General features: G+C 70.8%; 5 protein-coding genes across 5 annotated transcripts in view; 1 reads left to right on the top strand and 4 right to left on the bottom strand.

Annotated features, from left to right (window-relative positions):
• Positions 1–175: 175 nt before the first annotated feature.
• On the bottom strand, positions 176–3,805 carry DMT (hypothetical protein; the record flags this gene model as incomplete). The annotated part of the gene is made up of 2 exons (XM_009036554.1): positions 176–598; positions 2,324–3,805. The coding sequence occupies 2 exons, from the start codon at positions 3,803–3,805 to the stop codon at positions 176–178; spliced, it is 1,905 nt and encodes a 634-aa protein (XP_009034802.1).
• Positions 3,806–4,476: 671 nt separating this feature from the next.
• AURANDRAFT_62426 (hypothetical protein) lies at positions 4,477–5,367 on the top strand (the record flags this gene model as incomplete). Its single annotated transcript, XM_009037106.1, has 1 exon — positions 4,477–5,367. The coding sequence occupies one exon, from the start codon at positions 4,477–4,479 to the stop codon at positions 5,365–5,367; it is 891 nt and encodes a 296-aa protein (XP_009035354.1).
• A 3,420-nt stretch (positions 5,368–8,787) lies between these two features.
• Positions 8,788–15,076, bottom strand: AURANDRAFT_62425 (hypothetical protein; the record flags this gene model as incomplete). Its single annotated transcript, XM_009036553.1, has 4 exons — positions 8,788–9,705; positions 10,546–10,806; positions 11,744–12,430; positions 12,653–15,076. 4 exons carry the CDS (start codon positions 15,074–15,076, stop codon positions 8,788–8,790), a joined length of 4,290 nt encoding a protein of 1,429 aa, XP_009034801.1.
• Positions 15,077–15,190: 114 nt separating this feature from the next.
• On the bottom strand, positions 15,191–16,237 carry AURANDRAFT_62424 (hypothetical protein; the record flags this gene model as incomplete). The annotated part of the gene is made up of 1 exon (XM_009036552.1): positions 15,191–16,237. The coding sequence occupies one exon, from the start codon at positions 16,235–16,237 to the stop codon at positions 15,191–15,193; it is 1,047 nt and encodes a 348-aa protein (XP_009034800.1).
• Positions 16,238–17,306: 1,069 nt separating this feature from the next.
• AURANDRAFT_62423 (hypothetical protein) overlaps positions 17,307–19,997 on the bottom strand; it is a gene marked incomplete at both ends in the record, with an annotated part of 6,038 nt that continues 3,347 nt past the window's right edge. Inside the window, 2 exons of the mRNA XM_009036551.1 lie at positions 17,307–17,507; positions 17,807–19,939. Of these exons, the coding sequence (XP_009034799.1) occupies positions 17,307–17,507; positions 17,807–19,939 (2,334 nt within the window). The remainder of the gene's footprint in view (positions 17,508–17,806; positions 19,940–19,997) is intronic.

Below are 19,997 nucleotides of genomic sequence, written 5' to 3'. Positions count from 1 at the left end.
GCGTGGTGGCGGTGGTGCTCCGCGAGCCAGACGTCGCCGACGTTCGCGAAGTCGAGGGTGTGCAGGACGCGGACCCACCGCGGCCACCGCGCGGGCGCGTGGACGTACTCGTGCGTGACCGTCCAGACCTACCAAGTGCGACGGGGTCGGATTTCTTCACATCTTCAGGCGAAATTCACGCGAAAAAACACTCCTGTCGCTCGACGCTGGTCCAGACGCTCCGGCCGAGGAGCAGGCCGTAGAGGATCGCGAAGAGCGCCGGCGCGCATCCGCGTTGGCAGGCGACGACGCAGGCGACGCGCGCCGCGTAGGGCCAGAGCGCGGCGGCGGCGACGGTGGCCGGCGGGTCGCCGACGGCCGCGCGGACCTCCCTTTTGAGCGCGTCGTAGAGGTCGGCGCCGCGGTCGAAGTAGGAGCCGCCGGCGCCGCGGCGCTTCACGCGCGCGGCGCGCAGCGCGTTCGCGGGCCGCCGGTGGTTCGACGCGACGAGGTGCGTCACGTCCTCGCCGGCGTGCGCGAGGAGCAGCTCGCGGCCGCCGGGGTGGTCGAAGTCCGTCACATCGTAGACGACGCCGTCGGCCGTGAGCGTGAGGCGCTCCTGTGTTGCTGGCGGCGCTGTTGGTGGCTGCAGCGATGACTGCCGCGATGACTGCCGCGATGACTGCCGCGGCGGCCGGTACGGCTGCTGCAGCGCTACGGCCGCGACGCCCGCGAAGCACCAGCGCATTGATCACTGCAAATGGCGAGCTACGCTCGCGAAGCACCAGCGCATTGTTCACTGCAAACCAGAGCTTTTTCCATGCCTGCTCTCGAGCAAGGTTGATGCTTCACTGCAACCACTGCTTCAACTCCCATTCGAATACGAGATGGCGGGCAGCACGCGAGCTCGGGCAGGCAGCACGCGAGCTCGCGCGCGCGCAGACCGCGCGCTATGCGCCGAGCTCGTCGTGCAAATCGCGAGGTACGCGCCGGACGGAGCTGCGGTCGTCGCTGGCCTTGCGCCGACTTGCAAGGCGTGGCAGCTAGCGCTCCAAGGAGAGGAGGCAGCCGCCGCATGGCGAGAGTGGTGCGCGCGACGCTTTCCCCGGGTCGTCGACCTCGTGCGGTTACTTGGCGCCCCGTCGTCGTCGTCGCAGTGGCGCGCGCTCTATCGCGCGCAGCTGGACGCCGAGGTAATGGTCCAGCCCGAGGACGCCCGGAGCGACGAGACCACGCTGGCCGACTTCCCCGTGACCGTGGAGCTCTTCTCGGATAATGACCTCATCGCTCCACCAAACAAACCTATCGCGTCTGTTACTGAGGAACTATGTGGCGACGTGGACGGCGGTTGTTACATGCATTTGTGGGGGGGGAAGAACCGGCCGGCTTGCTTTCACTATGTGTTCGGCGAAGGTCAACAATTTGATGGAGACAAGGACCCTGGCCCGTATGGCTCGACATTCAATCCAACAGACTTGCAGTTCGGTCCTGGATATTTTGACCAATTGAATCTGCGCGTCGAAGCCCGGGTGTCTCGAAGGAGCCCCGACGGCGGCGGCATTCAGACGTTGCTACTCGGTGTCGCCAGCGGTGTGAAAGATGCGACGGTGAATTGCTACGACCCCCTTATGGTCGATGTCAAAATGAAAAATCGAATCCCCATACCGGAAAACCAGGCATCTTTGAGCCGGCAAGTAGTCGGCGACAGAAACACCGAAAACTTTCCCATGAGCCCTACCTTCATCTTCGAACCTACGCTTGATAAAGCAGATCGGAGTTAATTTTGACCCCTCGAGCTATGGGAGCTATTGGCACGTTTTTTTTGACTTTTTTTTTTCGATGCTCCTACGCGCCCCGGTGGACCCCCGGGGCACCAGGGGGTGGGGAAGGGCGCTGCGACGCGGCGGGTTGTCGAGGAACTCGCTTTAGCGCGCGTGCGACGGCCGCGTGTCGCGCCCGCGCGGGACCGCGCGGCGCATTACGACGGTCGGCGCGCGTTCGCCCCCCCCCCCCGCTCGCGCACGCCCCGGGCGGGTCCCCGGGGACCCCCTGGACCCTCCGCGGCTCGCGGCGCAAAAAAAAAAAAGTGAAAAAAAAAGTGACCATAGCTCGGGGGGTCAAAATTAACCCCGGGTTGCTTTATCGATCGAGAAGGCGGCGTACTTGATTCCATGTTTATGGTCACTGACGACCCGAACGACTCGACGGGACGAACGACTTCCTGGCTGACGACCGACGCCTTGCTCGCGTACTTTCGGGATGTCGCGCCGTGGGGCGAGTAAATCCCTTACCCTAGCGCGTCAAGGAGCGCGCCGCACAGGGCCTCGACGACGGGCGGACTCACGGCGTTGCCGATCGCGGCGTACTGGTCCGCCTCGTCGGCGGCGTCGAGGGCGAAGTCGTCGGGGAACCCCTGGAGGCGCGCGACCTCGCGGGGCGTGAGGAAGCGCCAGGGCGGGTCGCCGCCGGCCAGCGGCACGAACTGGGAGAAGAGCTTCGGGCTGCGCCGGTACGTCGCGCGGACCGTGTTCGCGGGGCCGTCGACGTCCGGGAAGCGGGCGCGCGGCCGCGCGGCGTGGTAGGCCGAGTCGACGACGGATCGATAGAGCGCGCGCGGCACGCGGTGGCGCTCGGCGTCGGGCGGGTCCTCGAGGACGTCGCGGATGCTCCGGGGCCCGCGCCGCTCGAGCGCTGGCCAGCGGAACCGCCGCGCGGCGGCGAGGTCCGCGCGGATGGCGACGATGTAGACGCGCTCGCGGGCCTGGGGCAGCGCGCCCGCGGAGTCGTAGACCCGCGACGCGACGGCGTAGCCGCAGCGCGAGAGCGCCGCGAGGCACGCCTCCAGCGCGCTGCCCGCGGGCGGCTCGCCGCCGGACGCCTCGCCGGGCCACAGGCCCCGGGCCTCGCGGAGCCCCCGCACGTTCTCCAGGAGCAGGGCCTCGGGCCGGTCGGCCATTTCCGACGCCGCCAGGAGGCGGATCACGTGCCAGAAGAGCTGGCCGCGCGGGTCCCGGAAGCCGCGGCGCCGCTTGCCCGCCTGCTCCGTGTAGGACTGGCAGGGGAACCCCGCCATCAAGAGGTCGCAGGCCGGCAGGCGGTCGAGGCGCTGCACCGGCGCGGCCGTGAGCGACTCGGCGCCGAAATTCGCCGCGTAGATGCGGCGCGCGGACTCGAGGATCTCGCACGCGACCGCGGGCGCCGGCGGCGCGCCCGCCGCGGCCTCGAGGCCCGCGCGGAAGCCGCCGATGCCCGCGAAGAGCTCGGCGAAGGTCACGACGCGCGGCGTCCGCGGCGCGGGCGCTTCGCCCTCGGGCAGGTGCCGCACGAAGTGGCCCTCGTGCGGCGGCGCGTGGCGCGCGTCCTCGACGAGCGGCGCGTGGATCTGGTGCAGCGGCGCCCAGCGCAGGCGGCCCGCGCGCACGAGCGCGGCGAGCTCTTTCGCCGCGGCGCGTTGCTCCGTCGCGGAGCCGCCGTCCGCCGCGGCGCGTTGCTCCGTCGCGGAGCCTCCGTCCGCCGCGGCGCCCGCGTCGTCGTCGAGCATGGCGGCGAGCGCGAGCGCGCCCGCGTCCGAGAGCTGGTACGCGCGCCCGTCGCCGTCGACGCGCCGGAGGTGCCGCGGCGGGTGCCAGCCCGCGCGCCGCAGCAAAGCCAGCGACGACTTCGCCAGCGACGGCGGCGCCAGGATGCAGGGCACGCCCGCGACGCTCTCCGGCTTGACGAACGTGACGCGGTAGGGCGCGAGCGACGCGGCTTGCAATGACAGCAACAGTTGCAGAACCAGGCGCATTGAGCTTCGCAACTCTGATGCCTCGAGGCTTGTGCCCATGCTTCACTCGGCACACTGCATCTTCAGCATCAATGCACCTTCGTCTCGCCTCGGAGCGGCCCTGCCCGCGTTGGCCGGCGACTAGCAGCCCGCATCTCGCCATGACGAGTGCTGAGCCGGATCCCGGTGCACCCGGCAAAAAATACCTCGCGGACGAGCTCAGCGAAAACCACAAATTCGCGCGCATCGAAAAGAAGCGGGAGTCGCTCATCGCGAAACGAGAGTCGCTCATCGCGAAACAACACGAAAAGAAAAAGCGCGACTCGCTGGAGAAGAAGCGCAGCAGCGGGCGCAGCAGCGGGCACGAGCATCACCACCACGACGGCGGCGAGGAGCGCAAGGAGGGCCGCGACTCGCAGCAGCGGCGCGGCTCGAAGCCCGGCGAGCATCCGGTGCTCCGCGAACGACGGAACTCGAAGACCAAAGTCGAGGAGCGGCCGTCGCAGCACCGCCACCACCACAAGGACGGCGAACACCACCATCACAAGGACGGCGAACACCACCACCACCACCGCAAGGACTCCGTGGACCGGCCGTCGCTCGAGGAGCGGGCGTCGGGCCGCGAGGAGCGGCCGTCGCTGAAAAAAAAGCAGTCGAAGCCCCGGGGCCAGGGGCTGGCGTCGGACGAGGAGCGCAAGAACGCGTTGCACCACTACCAGGAGCACATCAAGATGCGGGAGGCGACGCCGAAGCCGTCGAAGCCCTCGCGGACGAGCTCGCGCTCCAAGGTCGCGCCCGGCGGCGACGCGCCGGCGCCGCCCCGGGCGACGCCGGCCGCGGCCAAGGAGACGGACTGGCGCATGGAGAAGCAGGTCATCCGCTACCGGACGGCGGGCTGCTTCGGGAAGACGCACGCGTTCGCCATCGACGCGGGCCTCGCGGCGCTCGCGCACAACGTGCTCCACGTCCCCGACGCGCAGATGCGCCGGCTGCACAACGTCTTCGCCAAGAACATGGGCGCCCACGACGCCGACGAGGAGATGAGCACGTCCGAGTTCTTCGAGCTCCTGGACCTGGACCCGACGCCGTTCCTCCGGTCGCTCCTCGACGGCATCATCTTCGACTGGGCGGACCTCAACAACGACAAGAAGCTCTCCTTCTCCGAGTTCTTCCTGGCCGCGTGCGTCGTCTGCGGCCTCGAGAAGCGCCAGCTCGTCTACTTCGTGTTCGCGCTCTTCGACGCGGACGACGACGGGAAACTCGACATCCGCGAGCTCGAGCAGATCTCCGCGGCCGTCCAGGGCAGCCGCTTCGGCGGCACGAACGCCAACTTCCTCGAGATCTGCGACTCCATGACGTCCCACCACTCGCTCGACAAGAGCCTCATGAGCTTCGACGGCTTCCTCGCCGCGGTCGACAAGGCGCCGCACGTGCTCCACCCGGCGCTCCAGCTCCAGGAGCGCTTCGTCGCCAAGACCCTCGGCGCGGCGGCCTGGAAGCGCATCTTCCACGCCTACGAGGCCGAGGTGGGCGACAGCTTCCACGCGGTCATGCGCGACGCGGGCCTCCATCTCCTCGGCGAGAGCCAGCTCCACGGCGGCGTCCACGGAGACGGCGTCTAGCAATTCGATCCCACAACGCGAGGGGTCCCGGGACCCCTGCAGCGCACTAAGCGACCTTAGGCCCGCTCCGCGAGGTACTTCGCGACCATGCGCCGGACGACGTGGTTCGGCCGCAGCTTCAGCGACTCGAGGAGCTCGTTCGTCGCCGGCGACGTGCGCTTGCCCTTGGCGAACCACGCCTCGATGCACGCGCGCTCGTACGTGTGGCCGTCGTCCGCCGATACGGGGTCCGTCATGACCTCGCAGGAGATGGGGCACAGGAGCTCCTCCGCGACGTCCTTCTCGTCGCGCGCCGCGAGGATGCGCGCCGCCGCGGCTTCGCCGACGCCCATCTCGCGCAGGTCGCCGGCCACGAGCGCGACGAAGTCGCGGTCCTCGATCTCCTCGGCCTGGAACAGCGGCAGCAGGTCCGTCAGGCCCAGGCGCGCGAGGACGGCGACGATCTTCGCGTCGCCGCGCTCCGGCTCGACGCGCGCCGCCGACGCCGACGCCTTGAAGCGCGCCGCCGCCGCCTCGTCGGTCCGCGCCCGCGCCGCGGTCTCCTCCTCGAAGCGCGCGGCGGCCTCCTCCTGCGCGGCCTCCGCCCGAGCCCGCGCGTCCTCCGCGGCCTTCGCTTTGGCCGCGGCGGCCTCCTCGCGCGCCAGCTTCTCCGCCGCGGCCTCCTCCCGCGCGGCCTTCGCCCGAGCCCGCGCGTCCTCCGCGGCCTTGGCTTTCGCCGCGGCCGCGGCGGCCTCCTCCCGCGCGTGCTCGTCCCGGGCCTCCGCGGCCTTGCGCGCCGCCTTCGCGCGCTCCGCCTCCGCCGCGCGCGCGCGCGCCTCCGCCTTGGCCTGCTCCGCGGCGTCCGCCTTCGCCTTCGCCGCCGCGCGCGCCGCCGCCTCGCGCGCGCGCTTCTCGTCCGCCTTCTTCTTCTTCGCCGCGTCGCGCGCCGCCTCCCGTCGCATGGCTGCGTCTGCTTGAGCCTCGGCCTCCGCCGCCAGGCTCGCCGCGGCCTTCTCGGCGGCCTTTGCGGTAGCCGCCGTAACCTGGGGCTCCGGCGTCGACGGCCGCGCGGGCTTCAATTGCTTCTGGCGTCTTCGGCGCGGCGCTCCCGCGACGTCGCGCCCGTACAGCTCCCGTCGGACGTCGGTGTCCCAGTCCGCGTCGGCGGCTTGCATATTCCGGATTCTGAGAAACGCGCGAACTTTGGTGCGCGCGTAGCGGAAGGCCGCGTACGCCGGAGTGGACACCCAGCGGCGGAGCGCGTCCTTGATCGGGTCCGCCCAGGAGAAATCGTGGTCAAAGAGGAACAGAAGGAAGCAGGCGAAGCATAGGAGCATGAATATCGCCACTCCGCCGACTTCGCGCCAGATCGTTACCGCGTACGCCCCACCTGCTACCACGAAGAGTAGATCCAATCGGGGACCATCTCCCCGAGGGTTGAAGAGAAACAAAATCACAAGGATGGCTAGCCTGCTGAACAAGTGCTTGAAAGCGATGAGACCCGCAGTGGCAGTGAGAATCATGCGCAAGTCCGAGGATTTCCGTGAAAGGAACAAATGACCAAGGCCGCTCAGACAATCACATGCGATAGACCAGCACACCATTCCGTACAACCACCATGCGATAAATCGGTCCGAGAGCGAAACGAAGCAAATCGCACATGGGAGCAAATATTCCAGCGCGATGCGCGCGTCTCCGCCGATGCGTGACTCGTCGACGCCGAGGGAGGCCGCGGTTGTCTGAGAGCCCTTTTCCCAATAAATGAATGCCACGGTGATCACCGGACATTGCCAGAAGACGACAAGACGGAACCAGTGAGGTTGGTTGCCTGCGCTGCTGCTGTCGAAGACCCTGCCCATGAAGAACGCGGACGCGTTAATCAAAAGCACGAGGGCAGCGAGGAGCGTTGGAATGACCTCTCCCTTAAGACAATAATGGGACAACAACGTCAGCGCCATCGTAGACGCACAGAGGTAGATGCCCCACTCGTCCGTCTCGGCTCCGATGCCGGCGCTCGACTCGACGGCGGCCACTTCGAATAGAAGCTGGTCGAACCCTTCTTTGTCGTATACCAGTAAATTGAAGTACGCGAGGACGATCATCGCCAAGACGTACATCAACGCCCCGAAGCACCGTCCGCGCACCGGTTCGACGGCGCCCGCGTCGACCAGCAGCGCGATCACTTCCTCGAGGCCGTTCTTGGTCGCGACGCGCAACGGCGTCGATCCGTCTTCGCTGGCTGCGTTCACGTCCGCGCCGGCATCTATGAGCACTCGCAGAGCATCCACATGACCCTCTTGCGCTGCGACGGCCAGCGGGGTCACACCGTTCGCGTCCGCGCGGTCGACGTCCCCGCCGTGCTTCGACATCGCACGGAGGACGTCGGCGTGGCCGTTGAAGGCCGCGATGTGTACGACGGTGCGTCCGTTCCGCGCCGCGACATCGACGTCCCGCTCCTCCGCGCCCCCGGCGTCGAGCAGCAGCTCGACCGCATCCGCGCGGCCGGCCTGCGCCGCCAAGGCCAACGGCGTCGAACCGTTCGTATTTTTGTAGACGTCCGCGCCCGCGGCCACGAGGACTCGCAGAGCATCGACGTGCCCCGCGTGGGCGGCTTCGGCCACGGCGGTCGTGCCGTCCGAGCTCGCGCGATCGAGGTCGTCGACGTGCTTCGCCAGCAAACGGAGCACGTCCGCGTGACCGGCCCTCGCGGCGATCCACGCGGCGTCCCGCCCTTTCCGCGCCGCCGTGTTTTCGGCCCCGGCTTCCAGCAGCAGCGCGACCATGTCGACGTGCCCGCTCTTCGCCGCGATCCACAAGGGCGTCATCTGCTTCGGGCCCTTGTTGACGTCCGCGCCGGAATCGACGAGGACCCGAAGCGCGTCGACGTGGCCCGATATCGCGGCCGCGCAAGCCGGGGTCGTTCCGTTGACGTCCGGGCGGTCGACGTCGCCGGACGCCTCCAGAAGAACGCGGAGCACGTCAGCGTGGCCCCGGTACGCGGCGACAAGATCGCCGTCTGCCCGTCGACCGTCGCCGCTTCCGCGTCCGCGCCCGCGGCGAGGAGCAGCTCGACCGCGTCGACGCGCCCGGAGAAGGCGTTTCTCCATAGTAGGGTGCCCCCGCGCTCGTCGGCCTCGTTGATGTCCGTGGTTCCGAGGATCTCATTCAGTTCGTCGACGCTCACTCCCGCCTTGATTGCTTTCAGAGTGCTCTTCGTCGATGCGGCAGCCGCGAGGGCGGCGAGGGACACGAGGATGAAAATACGCATGGTGCCCGTCGTCCCGCAACCGTGGATCCCCGGGGCGCGTGCGCTGTTTTGAGCGCGTCTCGTCAACAGCCGTGCGGTCGCCTCGTGCCGAGGCAAATCAACGATCGCCGAGCGAAGGGCTCCGAGGAGCCTCCGAGACACCTCATAGGCCTCTCGGACACATCCCTCCGACCTCAGAAGTCCTTACCCCGGCTCTCGAGGTAGGTCGCCGTCAGCCGGCGGATCGCGTGGTTCGGCCGCAGCTTCAGCGACTCCAGCGGCTCGTTCGTCCTCGGCGACGTCCGCTTGCCCGTCGCGAACCACTGCTCGATGCACACGCGCTCGTACGTGTTCCCGTCGTCGGCGCTCACCGGGTCCTTCATGATCTCGCAGGAGATGCAGCACAGCAGGTCCTCGGGCACGTCCGCGAGCTGGAGCTTGGCGATGCGCGCGCGGTGGTCCTTGAGCTCGGCCTCGAGGACGGCCTGGTGCCGCGCGGAGTCGTCCATGACCTCGTTCACGGCGAGCTTCGACGCGGCCATGCGCTGCGCGTTAATCGCGCAGAGGATGCGCAGCGCCGCGGCGGGGGCGACGCCCATGTCGCTGAGGTCGTCGGCCTCGAGGCCGAGGAGCGCGCCGTCGTCGACCTCGTGTTCGCGGAACAGGGGCACGAGGCTCGCGTTGCCCGAGCCCGCGAGGATCTCGACGACCCTGGCGTCGTCGTAGTCGTCGTCCGCGTGCTTCGCCTCCTCGGCGCCGCAGGCCTCCGGCTCGACCCGCGTCGGCGCGTTCGCCGCGGCCTCGCGCGCGGCCGCCGCCTCCCGGGCCTTCGCCTCGGCGGCCAGCTCCGCGTCGCGCGCCCGCGCCGCGTCGCGCGCCTTCGCCTCGGCGGCTAGCTCCGCCTCGCGCGCCCGCGCCGCCTCGCGCACCTTCGCCTCGGCGGCCAGCTCCGCCTCGCGCGCCCGCGCCGCCTCGCGCGCGCGCGCCTCCTCCTCGGCCTTTTCCGCGGCGAGCTTCGCCTCGCGCGCCCGCGCCTCCGCCTTCGCCTTCTCGCGCGCCGCCGCCGCCTCGCGCGCCCGCGCCTGCTCCCGGGCCTTGGTCTCTGCTGCAGCCTTCACGGATAGCTCGCGCGCTCGCGCCGCTTCGAGCCCCCGCGCCTCCTCCCGGGCCTGTTTCGCAGCGAGCTCCGCCTCGCGCGCCGCCGCCGCCTCCCGGGCCTTCGCCTCGGCGGCGAGCTCCGCCTCGCGCGCTCGTGCCGCCTCGCGCGTTCGCTGGACCTTCGCAGCCAGCTCCGCCTGGCGCGCACGTGCCTTGGCCTTGGCCTTGGCCTTCCTGCCGGCCTTCTCTAGCGCCCGCGCCTCGTCTTGCTTCGCGGCGTTTATGAGAGCCGCCGCAGCTTCCGCTCGCGTCTGCTCGGCCTCGGCCGCCAGCCCGGTCTGCGCCTCTCTTCTGCAAAGGCACCCAATGAAAGCGTGCGCCGCTCGAGGAAATATAATGAAAACAATCAGGAGATATGTGGCGAAGTCGAGAGTCAGTTTGTCATCCAATAACAGGCCCAAACCAGCCAGCACCTGGCATATCTTGATTCCCAGAGGAAGCGACTTCTCCCATAAGTAAATCGCGAGGAAGATCCCGAACCACTGCAAATACCTGATCTCCCCCAGCATCGATTGAAGCACTAGCTGACTCTCGACGACATTGAAGAAGCGACCGATGCAGCTCGCGTTGCTATACTGATGATCCGGGCATGATCGCAACATCATCATCACGCTCTCGTAGCCCATTGCACACATCAAGACGGCGTTGGCGTCGGCCACAAAGAGTAATTCGTAAGCCGCCTCGACCACCAGGAAGGTCGCGGTAAGATCTCCTCGACAATAAAGTCCATGCGTCAGAGGGATAAAACCAGCAAGGCAGACCGCAGTAATCACCCAAAACGCAAGCGAAAGCACCCTGTGGAGGATCTCTTCGCCAATTGTCCAATGCGTCCATCTGATCCGCCCGCGGCACTTGTCGTTCTTCCACTTGCAGCCGAGCGCGTCCTTTTTGCACGAGCCCTTGCTCGTGTTGTCCTCGCACGACCCGCCGGTGTCGCCGCCCTTGGCCTTGCACTTGTCGTTCTTCCACTTGCAGGCCTTCTCGCCCCCGCTCTTGACCTTCTTGCACTCCTGCTTGCTCTTGGCCTTCTTGCACGTCTTCGTGCGCCCGGTAGGCTGGGGCTCAGCTTCCCACGCCCGCTTTGGCAAGTCGGCATGCAGCTCTTCCGCGCCGGCGTCCAGCAAGAGCGCAACGACGTCCTTGTGGCCGTTTTTCTTTGCGCGGTACAATGGCGTGACCCCTGCGTTGTCGGCCTTTTGAAAATCAGCACCGGCGCCGATCAGGAACCCTAGAACCCCCGCGTGACCACGTTCGGCGGCGGCCATCGCGGCGGATGCCCCGTTCACGTTCTCGCGCTCGACATCGTGGCCGTGCTCGGTTAACAGGCGGACGATGCCGAGATGCCCCCATGCGGCAGCTGTGAATACTGCTGTCTGCCCATAGAATAGCTCGGCCGAGTCCGTCTCGACGGCTCCGGCGTCGAGCAGCAGCTTGACCGCGTCGGACCGGCCGAGCTGCACCGCGGCCACCAACGGTGTAACTCCTTGCTCGTTTGGCTTTGTCACGTCGACGCCCGCCATGAGCGTCGCCAGATGTTTCTCATCTCGCCCCGTCGTGATAGCTACGATGAGATCGTCTGTCTTCGACACGCCCTCTATAACTCGGACCTCGATCGGAAGCTGTTTCGAACCTCTAGGGCGTGCGCCGACAGCGCTGGCAATCAGGGCAAGGCACGTGAGGGCCGCGAGGCCGCACCGCGTCATGCGCCCCATCCCCGAGGTTGGGCGCGCCGACGCTCTTGAGGCAAATTCGCCGCGGCCGGAGACCCGCTGTGTCAAAAAATCTGCCGTGAGCCTGCCGTGGCCGGACACATCTCAACCCCGCCTCACAACACGCTTCCCGTTACCATCAAATGGCCCGCCCCCGGCTCTCGAGGTAGGTCGCCGTCAGCCGGCGGATCGCGTGGTTCGGCCGCAGCTTCAGCGACTCCAGCGGCTCGTTCGTCCTCGGCGACGTCCGCTTGCCCGTCGCGAACCACTGCTCGATGCACACGCGCTCGTACGTGTTCCCGTCGTCGGCGCTCACCGGGTCCTTCATGATCTCGCAGGAGATGCAGCACAGCAGGTCCTCGGGCACGTCCGCGAGCTGGAGCTTGGCGATGCGCGCGCGGTGGTCCTTGAGCTCGGCCTCGAGGACGGCCTGGTGCCGCGCGGAGTCGTCCATGACCTCGTTGACGGCGAGCTTCGACGCGGCCATGCGCAGGGCGTTGATCGCCGAGAGGATGCGCAGCGCCGCGGCGGGGGCGACGCCCATGTCGCTGAGGTCGTCGGCCTCGAGGCCGAGGAGCGCGCCGTCGTCGATCTCCTGCTCCCGGAACAGCGGAAGGTAGCTCGCGAGGCCGAGGCCCGCGAGGGTCTCGACGACCCTGGCGTCGTCGTAGTCGTCGCCCGCGTGCTTCTCCTCCTCGGCGCCGAGGAGCTCCGCTTCTCGCTCGAACGCGGCCCGCGCCTCGGCCTCGGCCTTCCGCCGCGCCTCGGCCTCGGCCCGGGCGGCGGCCTTGCGCTCGGCCTCGGCCTTCTTGCGCTCGGCCTCGGCCTTCTTGCGCTCGGCCGCGGCCTTCTTGCGCTCGGCCTTCTCCGCCGCGGCCTTCTGCGCCTCGAGCCTCTCGGCCTCGGCTTTCCGGGCCGCCGCTCGCGCCCGAGCCTCCGCCTCTCGTCGCGCGCGTTCCTCCGCCGCGGCCTGCTTGCGCGCCGCTTCGAGCCTCTCCGCTTCCGCTTTCTGGGCGGCCAAGACAGCCCGCGCGCGCTCCGCCTCGGCCCTGGCGCGCGCCTCGGCCTCTTCTCGCGCTCGAGCCTCCACGGCTTTCTGTCGCGCCTCCGCCTCTTCTCGCGCTAGGATCTCAGCCCGCGCAAGTATGCGCGCTGCTTCGAGCCTCTCAGCCTCCGCCTCGCGCGCTCGAACGATGGCCCGCGCCTCGGCCCGCGCCTCCTCTCGCGCGCGAGCCTCCATCGCGTCCGTCGCCCGAGCCTTGGCCTCGTCTCGCGCGCGCGCCTCCGCCGAGGCCTTCTTGCGCAGCGCTTCGAGCCGCTCCGCCTCGGCTTTCCGGGCCTCCACGCGCGCCAGGGCCTCCGCGCGTTCCTGGTTCGCCTGCCGCTTCGCCGCCTCCTCCTTGGCCACCGCGCACTTGCGCGCGCGCTTCTTCGCCTGCCACTTCTCCTTGTGCGTCGCCGTCCTGCTCGCCTGGATCTCCGCGCACTCGCGCGCCGCGGCCTCGGCCTCGGCCCGGGCCGACCGGGCCGACGCGTCGGCGAGCCTGAGCGCGTCGGGCGGCGGCGCGTCCATCTCGCTCGCGAGCTCGCGCGCGGCCGCGTCCGCGGCGGCCGCGGTGTCGAAGCCCGCGCGGACGCGGCGGATGGCCCAGCGCGTGCCCTGGAAGACGACGGCCCAGGCCAGGAGGAAGAGCGCGAGGAGCGGCAGGCCGCCGACGCCGACGAGGCCCGCGCCGACGAGGATGCCGCGCCGCGAGAAGGCCAGCAGCTGCTCGCCGCGGAAGAAGACGAGGCCCGCGACGATGGCGACCCAGGACAGCTCGAAGGCGACGCCCTCGACCATGAGCGTGAGCTGCGCGCGCCGCGTCTCCTCGAGGAGGCCGCGCGCGGCGGCGAACCGGCGCCGGTCGCCGTCGGGCCCGCGGGCCCGCGCGCGGTCCTCGGCCCTGGCCGCGTAGGCGATGGCGTCGTCGAGGTCCGCGGCCCCCCAGAGCAGGAGCGCCGCGACGGCGCCGCTCTGGTTCGCGCCCGCGGCGACGACGAGGAGCGGGGGTTCGCGGTCCGCGTCGTAGAGCAGGCCCCGGTCCGCGAGGAACTCGAGCGCCGCGAGGCTCCCGGCGGCGGCGGCGACGGCGGCGGGCCAGCCGCCGTCGCCGTTGCGCAGGCCGAAGTTCGCGTTCCAGCGCCAGAGCGCCTCGAGCGCGTCGACCCGGTCCGCCGCGGCCGCGACGTGCGCGGGCGCCGACCCCTCGTCGTCCAGGGCGTCGACGTCGGCGCCGCCGGCGACCAACGCGAGCATGACGGGCACGAAGTTCCCCTCCGCCGCGACGTGGAGCGCCGTGCGCTCGGCCGCGTTGCCGAGATCGACGGACGCGCCCCAGTCGCCGACGAGCGCGCGCGCGAGGTCCGCGCGGCCGTGCTCCGCGGCGACGTGGAGCACGCCGTCGCCGCCGACGGTGAGCGTGTCGACGTCCCAGCCGAGGCTCGTCGCCCGCTCGATGCCCGCGAGGATCGCCGCGTCGACCGCCGGCGGGTCCGCGGGGCCGCTCAGCGACGCGATGGCCTCGAGGAAGCCGTCGAACTCCTCGAGGTCCTCGAGCGTCACGTAGTCGTCGTCGTCGTCGTCGTAGGCGCCGCAGTAGCTCGCCTCGTCGTCGTCGTCGTCGTCGTCGGGATCGGCGGCGGCGTCGTCGGGGTCGTGGAGGCCGATCGCTCTGAGGCTGGCGAGCAGCTCGAGCAGGACCGGCGGGTAGGCGTCGCGGTCCGCGCGCTCCACGCCGTAGACCGCTTTCAGCCCCTTGAACAGCTTGGCGGTCGCGCGCTCCGAATGATCTCCCCCGGCGCCGAAGGCCGTCGCCAGGCGGCGCGCCTCCTGGTTCTTCTCCAGGTCGCTCGCCACGCGGCGCAGCCCTGCCACGTCCTGGTTCTCGGCGACTCCGCTCTCCGCCTTGGCCTTGAGGTTCGCGATGGTGCGGGAGATGCGGTCCTCCTCGACGTCCGCGTCGTCCCGCCCGACGTAGAACGCGCTGGCGAGGTAGTCGGTCAAGAACTCCGCGTCGCCGCCATCCTTTAGGTATTCCTCCGCCCCGTGACGCAGCACCGCGGCTTCGCGCTCGTCGACGACGGCGCCGCGGACCGATCTGAAGAACTCGACCGCGCTTTCGATCTCGGCCTCCCAAACGTTCGTCTCGTCGTCGTCGTCGTCGTCGTCCGCGATGACGCGCCGCGACACGCGGGAGCGCTCGCCGCGGCCGTCCTGCTTCTTGGCCCCGCCGCTCGCCGCCCTAGGCTTGGCCTTGACGGCCGCGTCAAAGATGTGCGGACCGACGCGGAACGTGCCGCCGAGGTACTCGACCATCATATCCCCTCTCCCATTCGCCTCGCCAGACTCCGCGACGTAGTCATCCCCCAAGCGACGCAACCCGGCCTTCTCGCGTGCGTCGAAGGTTCGGCCATACTCCGCCTCGAGCTCGACGATGGCGCGCTCGATGAGGTTGGCGGAGCCCGCCCCGACCGCGTCGTAGTCGTCGTCGTCGTCGTCCGCGATGATGCGCCGCGACGCGCGGAAGCCCTCGCCGACGCGCAGGAGCGCCACGCACCACAGGGCCCAGCGCATGATGAAGGCGTTTCAACACCCAGCTACCCAGCCATCGCAGCCCCGGGTCGACCGAGTCAACTTACGGCCTCAACCAAAGGGAGCGCGCTAAGTAGCGCGCTTCAATAACCAGCGTCACGAATTATCGCGCACCTGCCTCTGCTCGCCCCGCCTTTCGAGGCCGAGGACGAGGAGCAGGAGGACGCAGACGGCCACCACGGTCTTCCGCGCCCTGCGGCCGACGTCCTCCGCGCGGGACGGCTCGCGGGCGCGGCCGGCGTCGCGGCACGCCTCGAGGCGGGCGAGGTCGTCCTCGTCGAGGTAGCACGCGAAGCGCGTCGGTCGGAGCGTGTCGACGACCGCGGCCCAGTTGGACACGTAGGACGAGAGCTTCCCCGCGTGGATCTGCGTCTGCCGCGACGCGTTGCCGGCGAACGCGTACGCGCCGACGTCGCAGGCGCCGCCGCCGGCGACGAAGCGCGCGACGCGGTCGAGGCCGCCGCCGCGGTCGGCCTGGAGCGCCTCGTAGGTCACGGCGAGCGTCGCGACGCCGCGCCTCGCCGCCTCGGCGCGCACGCGCCGCAGGCCGTCGTACTGCGCCGCGATGCCCTCGAGCTTCGCGACGAGCGCGTCGCCCGACGCCAGTTCGATGTAGGCCTCCCTGGGCGCCTCGCCCGTCGGGTTCCGGTGGCCGCCGGCGCTCGTCGACGCCAGGTTCTTGGCCACGGTCGACGCGTGGACGCGGAGCAGGTTCAGCCTTTCGAGGAAGACCACGCGGAGCTTTCGCGCCGCGCAGAGCTCCGGGAGCCAGCCCGCGTCCCAGGCGCGGTCGACGTGCTGGCTCATCATCCACTTGAAACCGCAGGCGACGTCGCCGCGCGCGCCGGCGCAGCGGCCCAGGAACTTCTCGAAGCTTCGCGTCGCGCTGAAGTTGAGCGACGCTTTTCCGTCGAAGAGCGCCTCGAGCGCCAGACGTTTCTTCGCGTCGCTCCAGACCCAGGGCGGGTCGCCCGTCTTCTCGTTGAGGAAGATCTCCTTGCCCGACGTGATGCAGGGATGCGCGTCGAGCTCGTCGCTGAGCCACGTGCTGCCCGTGCGCTGCACGGTCATCGTGATGAAGCCGCGCCGCTCGCCGCGGGCCAGCGCGGCGAGGACGGCAAGGCGGCGCAGGGCGGTGCGCATGGTGCGCCTCGTCGCGCGCTGGGTTGTGTTTTTTTGCCACCGGGGGGGGCCTTGGGGGGGTTTTGACGGGGGTGGGGGGGGTCGACTTCTGCTCGGCTCGGGCGCGACAACCTCCTGAAAACAGCGCCCCAGTACGCGTCCGGGCCGCCGGGAGTCGCCGGGACGGGGGGTGGGGGGGTCGCTGAGGGCCCATAAAACCCCCCCAAGGCCCCGGGGGGGGGCTAAAAAACACAACCCTGCGGCTTTCGGCGCGCGCCGCACTGCTGCTAGGCTAGGAGAGGTTAACAGCTAGAGGGCCTACCCGGGGGGTTTGCGGCACCAGGCCTCGCGGCACTGGGACTCCAAGCCTAGCCGCGACCGCCACGGGCGGCCGGGCTGGCATCTAGCTCCGAGGGGCCAGGCGCGCGGGGGCTCACTCGCAGTCCGTGGACTCGCTTCGCGGCCCGCGCGGACATGCTGCAGACAAGGCAGCCCCAGATGCACGTTCGCCGAATCTCGGTTTCTTGAATCGTCTTTGATGCATGGTTAATCAGGGGCTGCCTTGCTGCCCATGGCCTGCTGGGAGCCGCATCAACACAAAAACGGCGGAGACACATCTCACGACGGCCGGCGCGCCGAGTTGAGCGGACGCGCGTATGAATTCGACGCCAAAAAGGGCGTGTTTCGCGGCGCGAAGCCGGCGCCGACGCCGCCCAGCGAAGAGGCTCCCGATGACGCCTCGGCACACCTCAAAGCTTTATCTCTAGACGAGGTGAGCTACGACAGGCACCTCGACTGGTGCTCGAAGCCCTCGTCGTCGCGGCCGCGGAGCCAGCTCGCGCCTTCGAAACTCTTCGCCGCCGCCGCGAACGGCGCGAAGCAAAACGCGGCCGAGTACCCCGCGCTCGACGCGCGCGCGCGCCAGGACCGGGCCAAGACGGAGCGCCGACGTCGACCGGACCAGCAAGTCTATCGTCCACGACGCGCGCGGGCCGCGGCCGCCGCCGCCGGGGACGCCGCGGCGGCGCCAGCGCCGCCGGAGGCCGCCGCTGCTACTGGCAGCGGCACGCCTCCCGCACACTAACCTTTCTTACTCGTTAGACTTGCGCCTTTTTGCGGGTCTTCGGAGCGAGTCCCAGCGCGCGGCGACGAGCGCGCGCGCCGCGGCGGCCGTGACGGGCTGCGGCGCGCGCGCGAACTCGTCGGGCAGCGCGGCCGCCGCCGCGCGGACGAGCGCGGCCTCCGTGGCGACGCGGAGCGCGTCGGCGTCGGGGCCGCAGTCCTTGTAGACCTGGGCGGCGCTGTCGACGAAGAGGCCGAGCGCGGCCTCGAGCGCCGGCGGCGGCCCGGCCGCGACCGGCGGCGGCGGCGGCACGGCGTCCGCGGCGTCCGCGGCGGCATCCGCGGCGTCCGGCGGCGGCGCGTCCGCCATCGCGGCGTCGGCGGCCGGCGGCGGCGCGTCCGCCATCGCGGCGTCGGCGGCCGGCGGCGGCGCGGGCGGCGCGGGCGGCGCGGGCGGCGCGGCGCGGGCGCCGGCGGCCGCGGCGCGTTGAGGTCCGTCTGGAGCGCGCGCAGCTGCGCGTTCCACACGGTGTGGAGCATGGCCCGCGTCGTGCGCGACCGCTCCTTGGACGAGGCGATCCAGCCCGCGACGCCCCGGAGGCGGTCGTGGTCCCTCAGGTCCGCGAGGACGGCGACGTAGAGCGCGAGGTGCTTGAACCGCGACCGGTCGTACTTGCGGTGGTTCGCGTCCAGGCCCGCCTGGCAGCCGGAGACGCCCTCGACGCGCCAGAGGGCGACGACCTGGGGCCGCTTCCGGTCGCACAGGGCGTCGAGCGCCGCGCGCGCGTCGCCGACGGCCGCCTCGACGAACGCGTCGCGCGCGGCCGACGGCGGCTCGCCCGCGGAGCTCAGCTTCGCGGCGAGGAGCAACGCGCGGCCGTGGTAGTGGATGGCCCGCGCGTGGTAGGGGTCGTCCTTGCGGCAGGCCTTGAAGGCCGCGAGGCAGTCGTCGACGACGCTCAGCAGCGCGCCCGAGTCCTCGTTCGACGACGGCGGCGCGAAGCGCGTCGCCGCGGCCGCCGCGAGCGCCGTCGGGCTCGCGCGGCCCGCGTCGGCGAGCGCCGCGACCTTCAATCGCGTCGCGTGGAGGCGCCAGACGACGTCCGGGTCCTCGCGGCCGCAGTGCTTCGCGATCGCCGCGGGCGACGCGTCGACGGCCGCGGCGAAGGACGCGATCGCGGCGGACGCGCGGTCGTCGAAGGGCCGCGCGGCGTCGCGCCAGGCGAGCTTGCCCGCCATCATGAGCGCGAAGGCGCGCGTCGCCGGCGCGCCCAGCGACGCCGCGGCCTCGAAGGCCGTCTTCGCGTCCGTGGAATGGCGGAACGCCGTCGTCACGTTGCCGAGCTTCGACGCGTCGCGCGCGTCCTCGTAGCAGAGGCAGCCGACGGCGGCGGCGTAGGCGCCCCGGCTGCCGTTGGCGAGGCCGTGGGCGACGACCCAGCAGCGCTTCGCGGCCTCGCGGCGCGCCTCGGCCTTGGCCTCGGCCATGGCGTCGATCCAGTCCTGGCCGAGCTCCGGGAAGCGGTACCAGGGCCCCCGGGGCATCTCGCGCGCCGTGGCGACCAGTGCCGCGTCGTTGCCGAAGGGCTTGGCGACGAGCGACCGCGTCGACAGGCAGGCGCAGCGCCGGAGGCCGACGCCCGCGGGCGCCGCGAGGCGCCCGAGCGACAGCAGCGGCGCCGCGAGGTCCTCGAGCGTGCGGGCCGCGGCGGCCCAGTGAGCCGCGCGCCGCGGCTCGAGGGCGCAGCACCGCAGGTGCCAGCGCAGCGCCTCGAGGCGCGAGAGCTCGAGCGCCGCGGGCGTCTTCGTCTCCTGCGCGGCCTCCTTGTCCCGCTGCGTGAGCTTCAGCACCATCATCTCCGCCAGGAGCCGCTCGCCGGCGTCGGCCGGGTCCTCGGGCGCGGCGTGACACGCCCCGTCGCCGTTCGCGGACGCCGCCGTGCCCAGCAGGTACGCGGGGAACGTCCGCGGCTCGTCCGTCGGCGCGAAGAGGTACGCCTCGACGTCGTCGTCGTCGCCCGACCGGTTCTCTTCCAGCGCCTGGGACGCGCGCGCGACGGCCTCGAGGGCGTCGAGGACGTCGCGGCGCGGCGCGAGGGGCAGGGGCGCCTCGTCGCCGCACTTGTCCCGGAGGACGAGGGGCGCGACGTGGCGCACGAACGCGTGGCGCTCGCTCGGCCCTAAAAGCCGGAGCCGCTTGGCCCGGAGCTTGTCGTCGACGCGCGAGTTGGCCACGTCGCGGAGCACGCGGCAGCCCACGAAGTCGTACCAGCACTGGGCCGCGAAGAGCTCCGTGTCCCTGGTGTCCACGGGCCGGCGGCCGCCGCGCGGCGCCTTCGACGCGGACCGCGCGAGCCAGGCGACGCGGCCCCGGAGGAAGACGGCCTGGTCGCCGTCGCAGCACCGGCGCGCCGCGAGGTGGCGGTGGACCTCGGCGCCGAAGGCCGCCGCGGCGTCGCGGGTCTCCCGGACTTCGACGAGCGCGCACGCCGCGTCCGCCGCGCGCGCGCGGAGCGTCTGGCACCGCGCGTGGTTGTAGACCGCGCCGTCGCCGTCGAGCTTGCGGAGCACGTCGACGGCGCCCGCGAGGGCCACGGTCCGCGTCGCCGGCGCGAGCCGCGCGGGGTGGAGCGCCGCGAGCGCCGCGGCGACGGCGCCGGCCTCGTCCAACACGTCGCCGTCGGGCCGGCCCCGGCGCCGGTCGAGAGTCCGCGCCGCG

The sequence above is a fragment of the Aureococcus anophagefferens genome (assembly GCF_000186865.1).
Source record: "Aureococcus anophagefferens unplaced genomic scaffold AURANscaffold_5, whole genome shotgun sequence".
NCBI lineage: Eukaryota > Pelagophyceae > Pelagomonadales > Pelagomonadaceae > Aureococcus > Aureococcus anophagefferens.
This window is presented reverse-complemented; position numbering and strand designations above follow the sequence as displayed.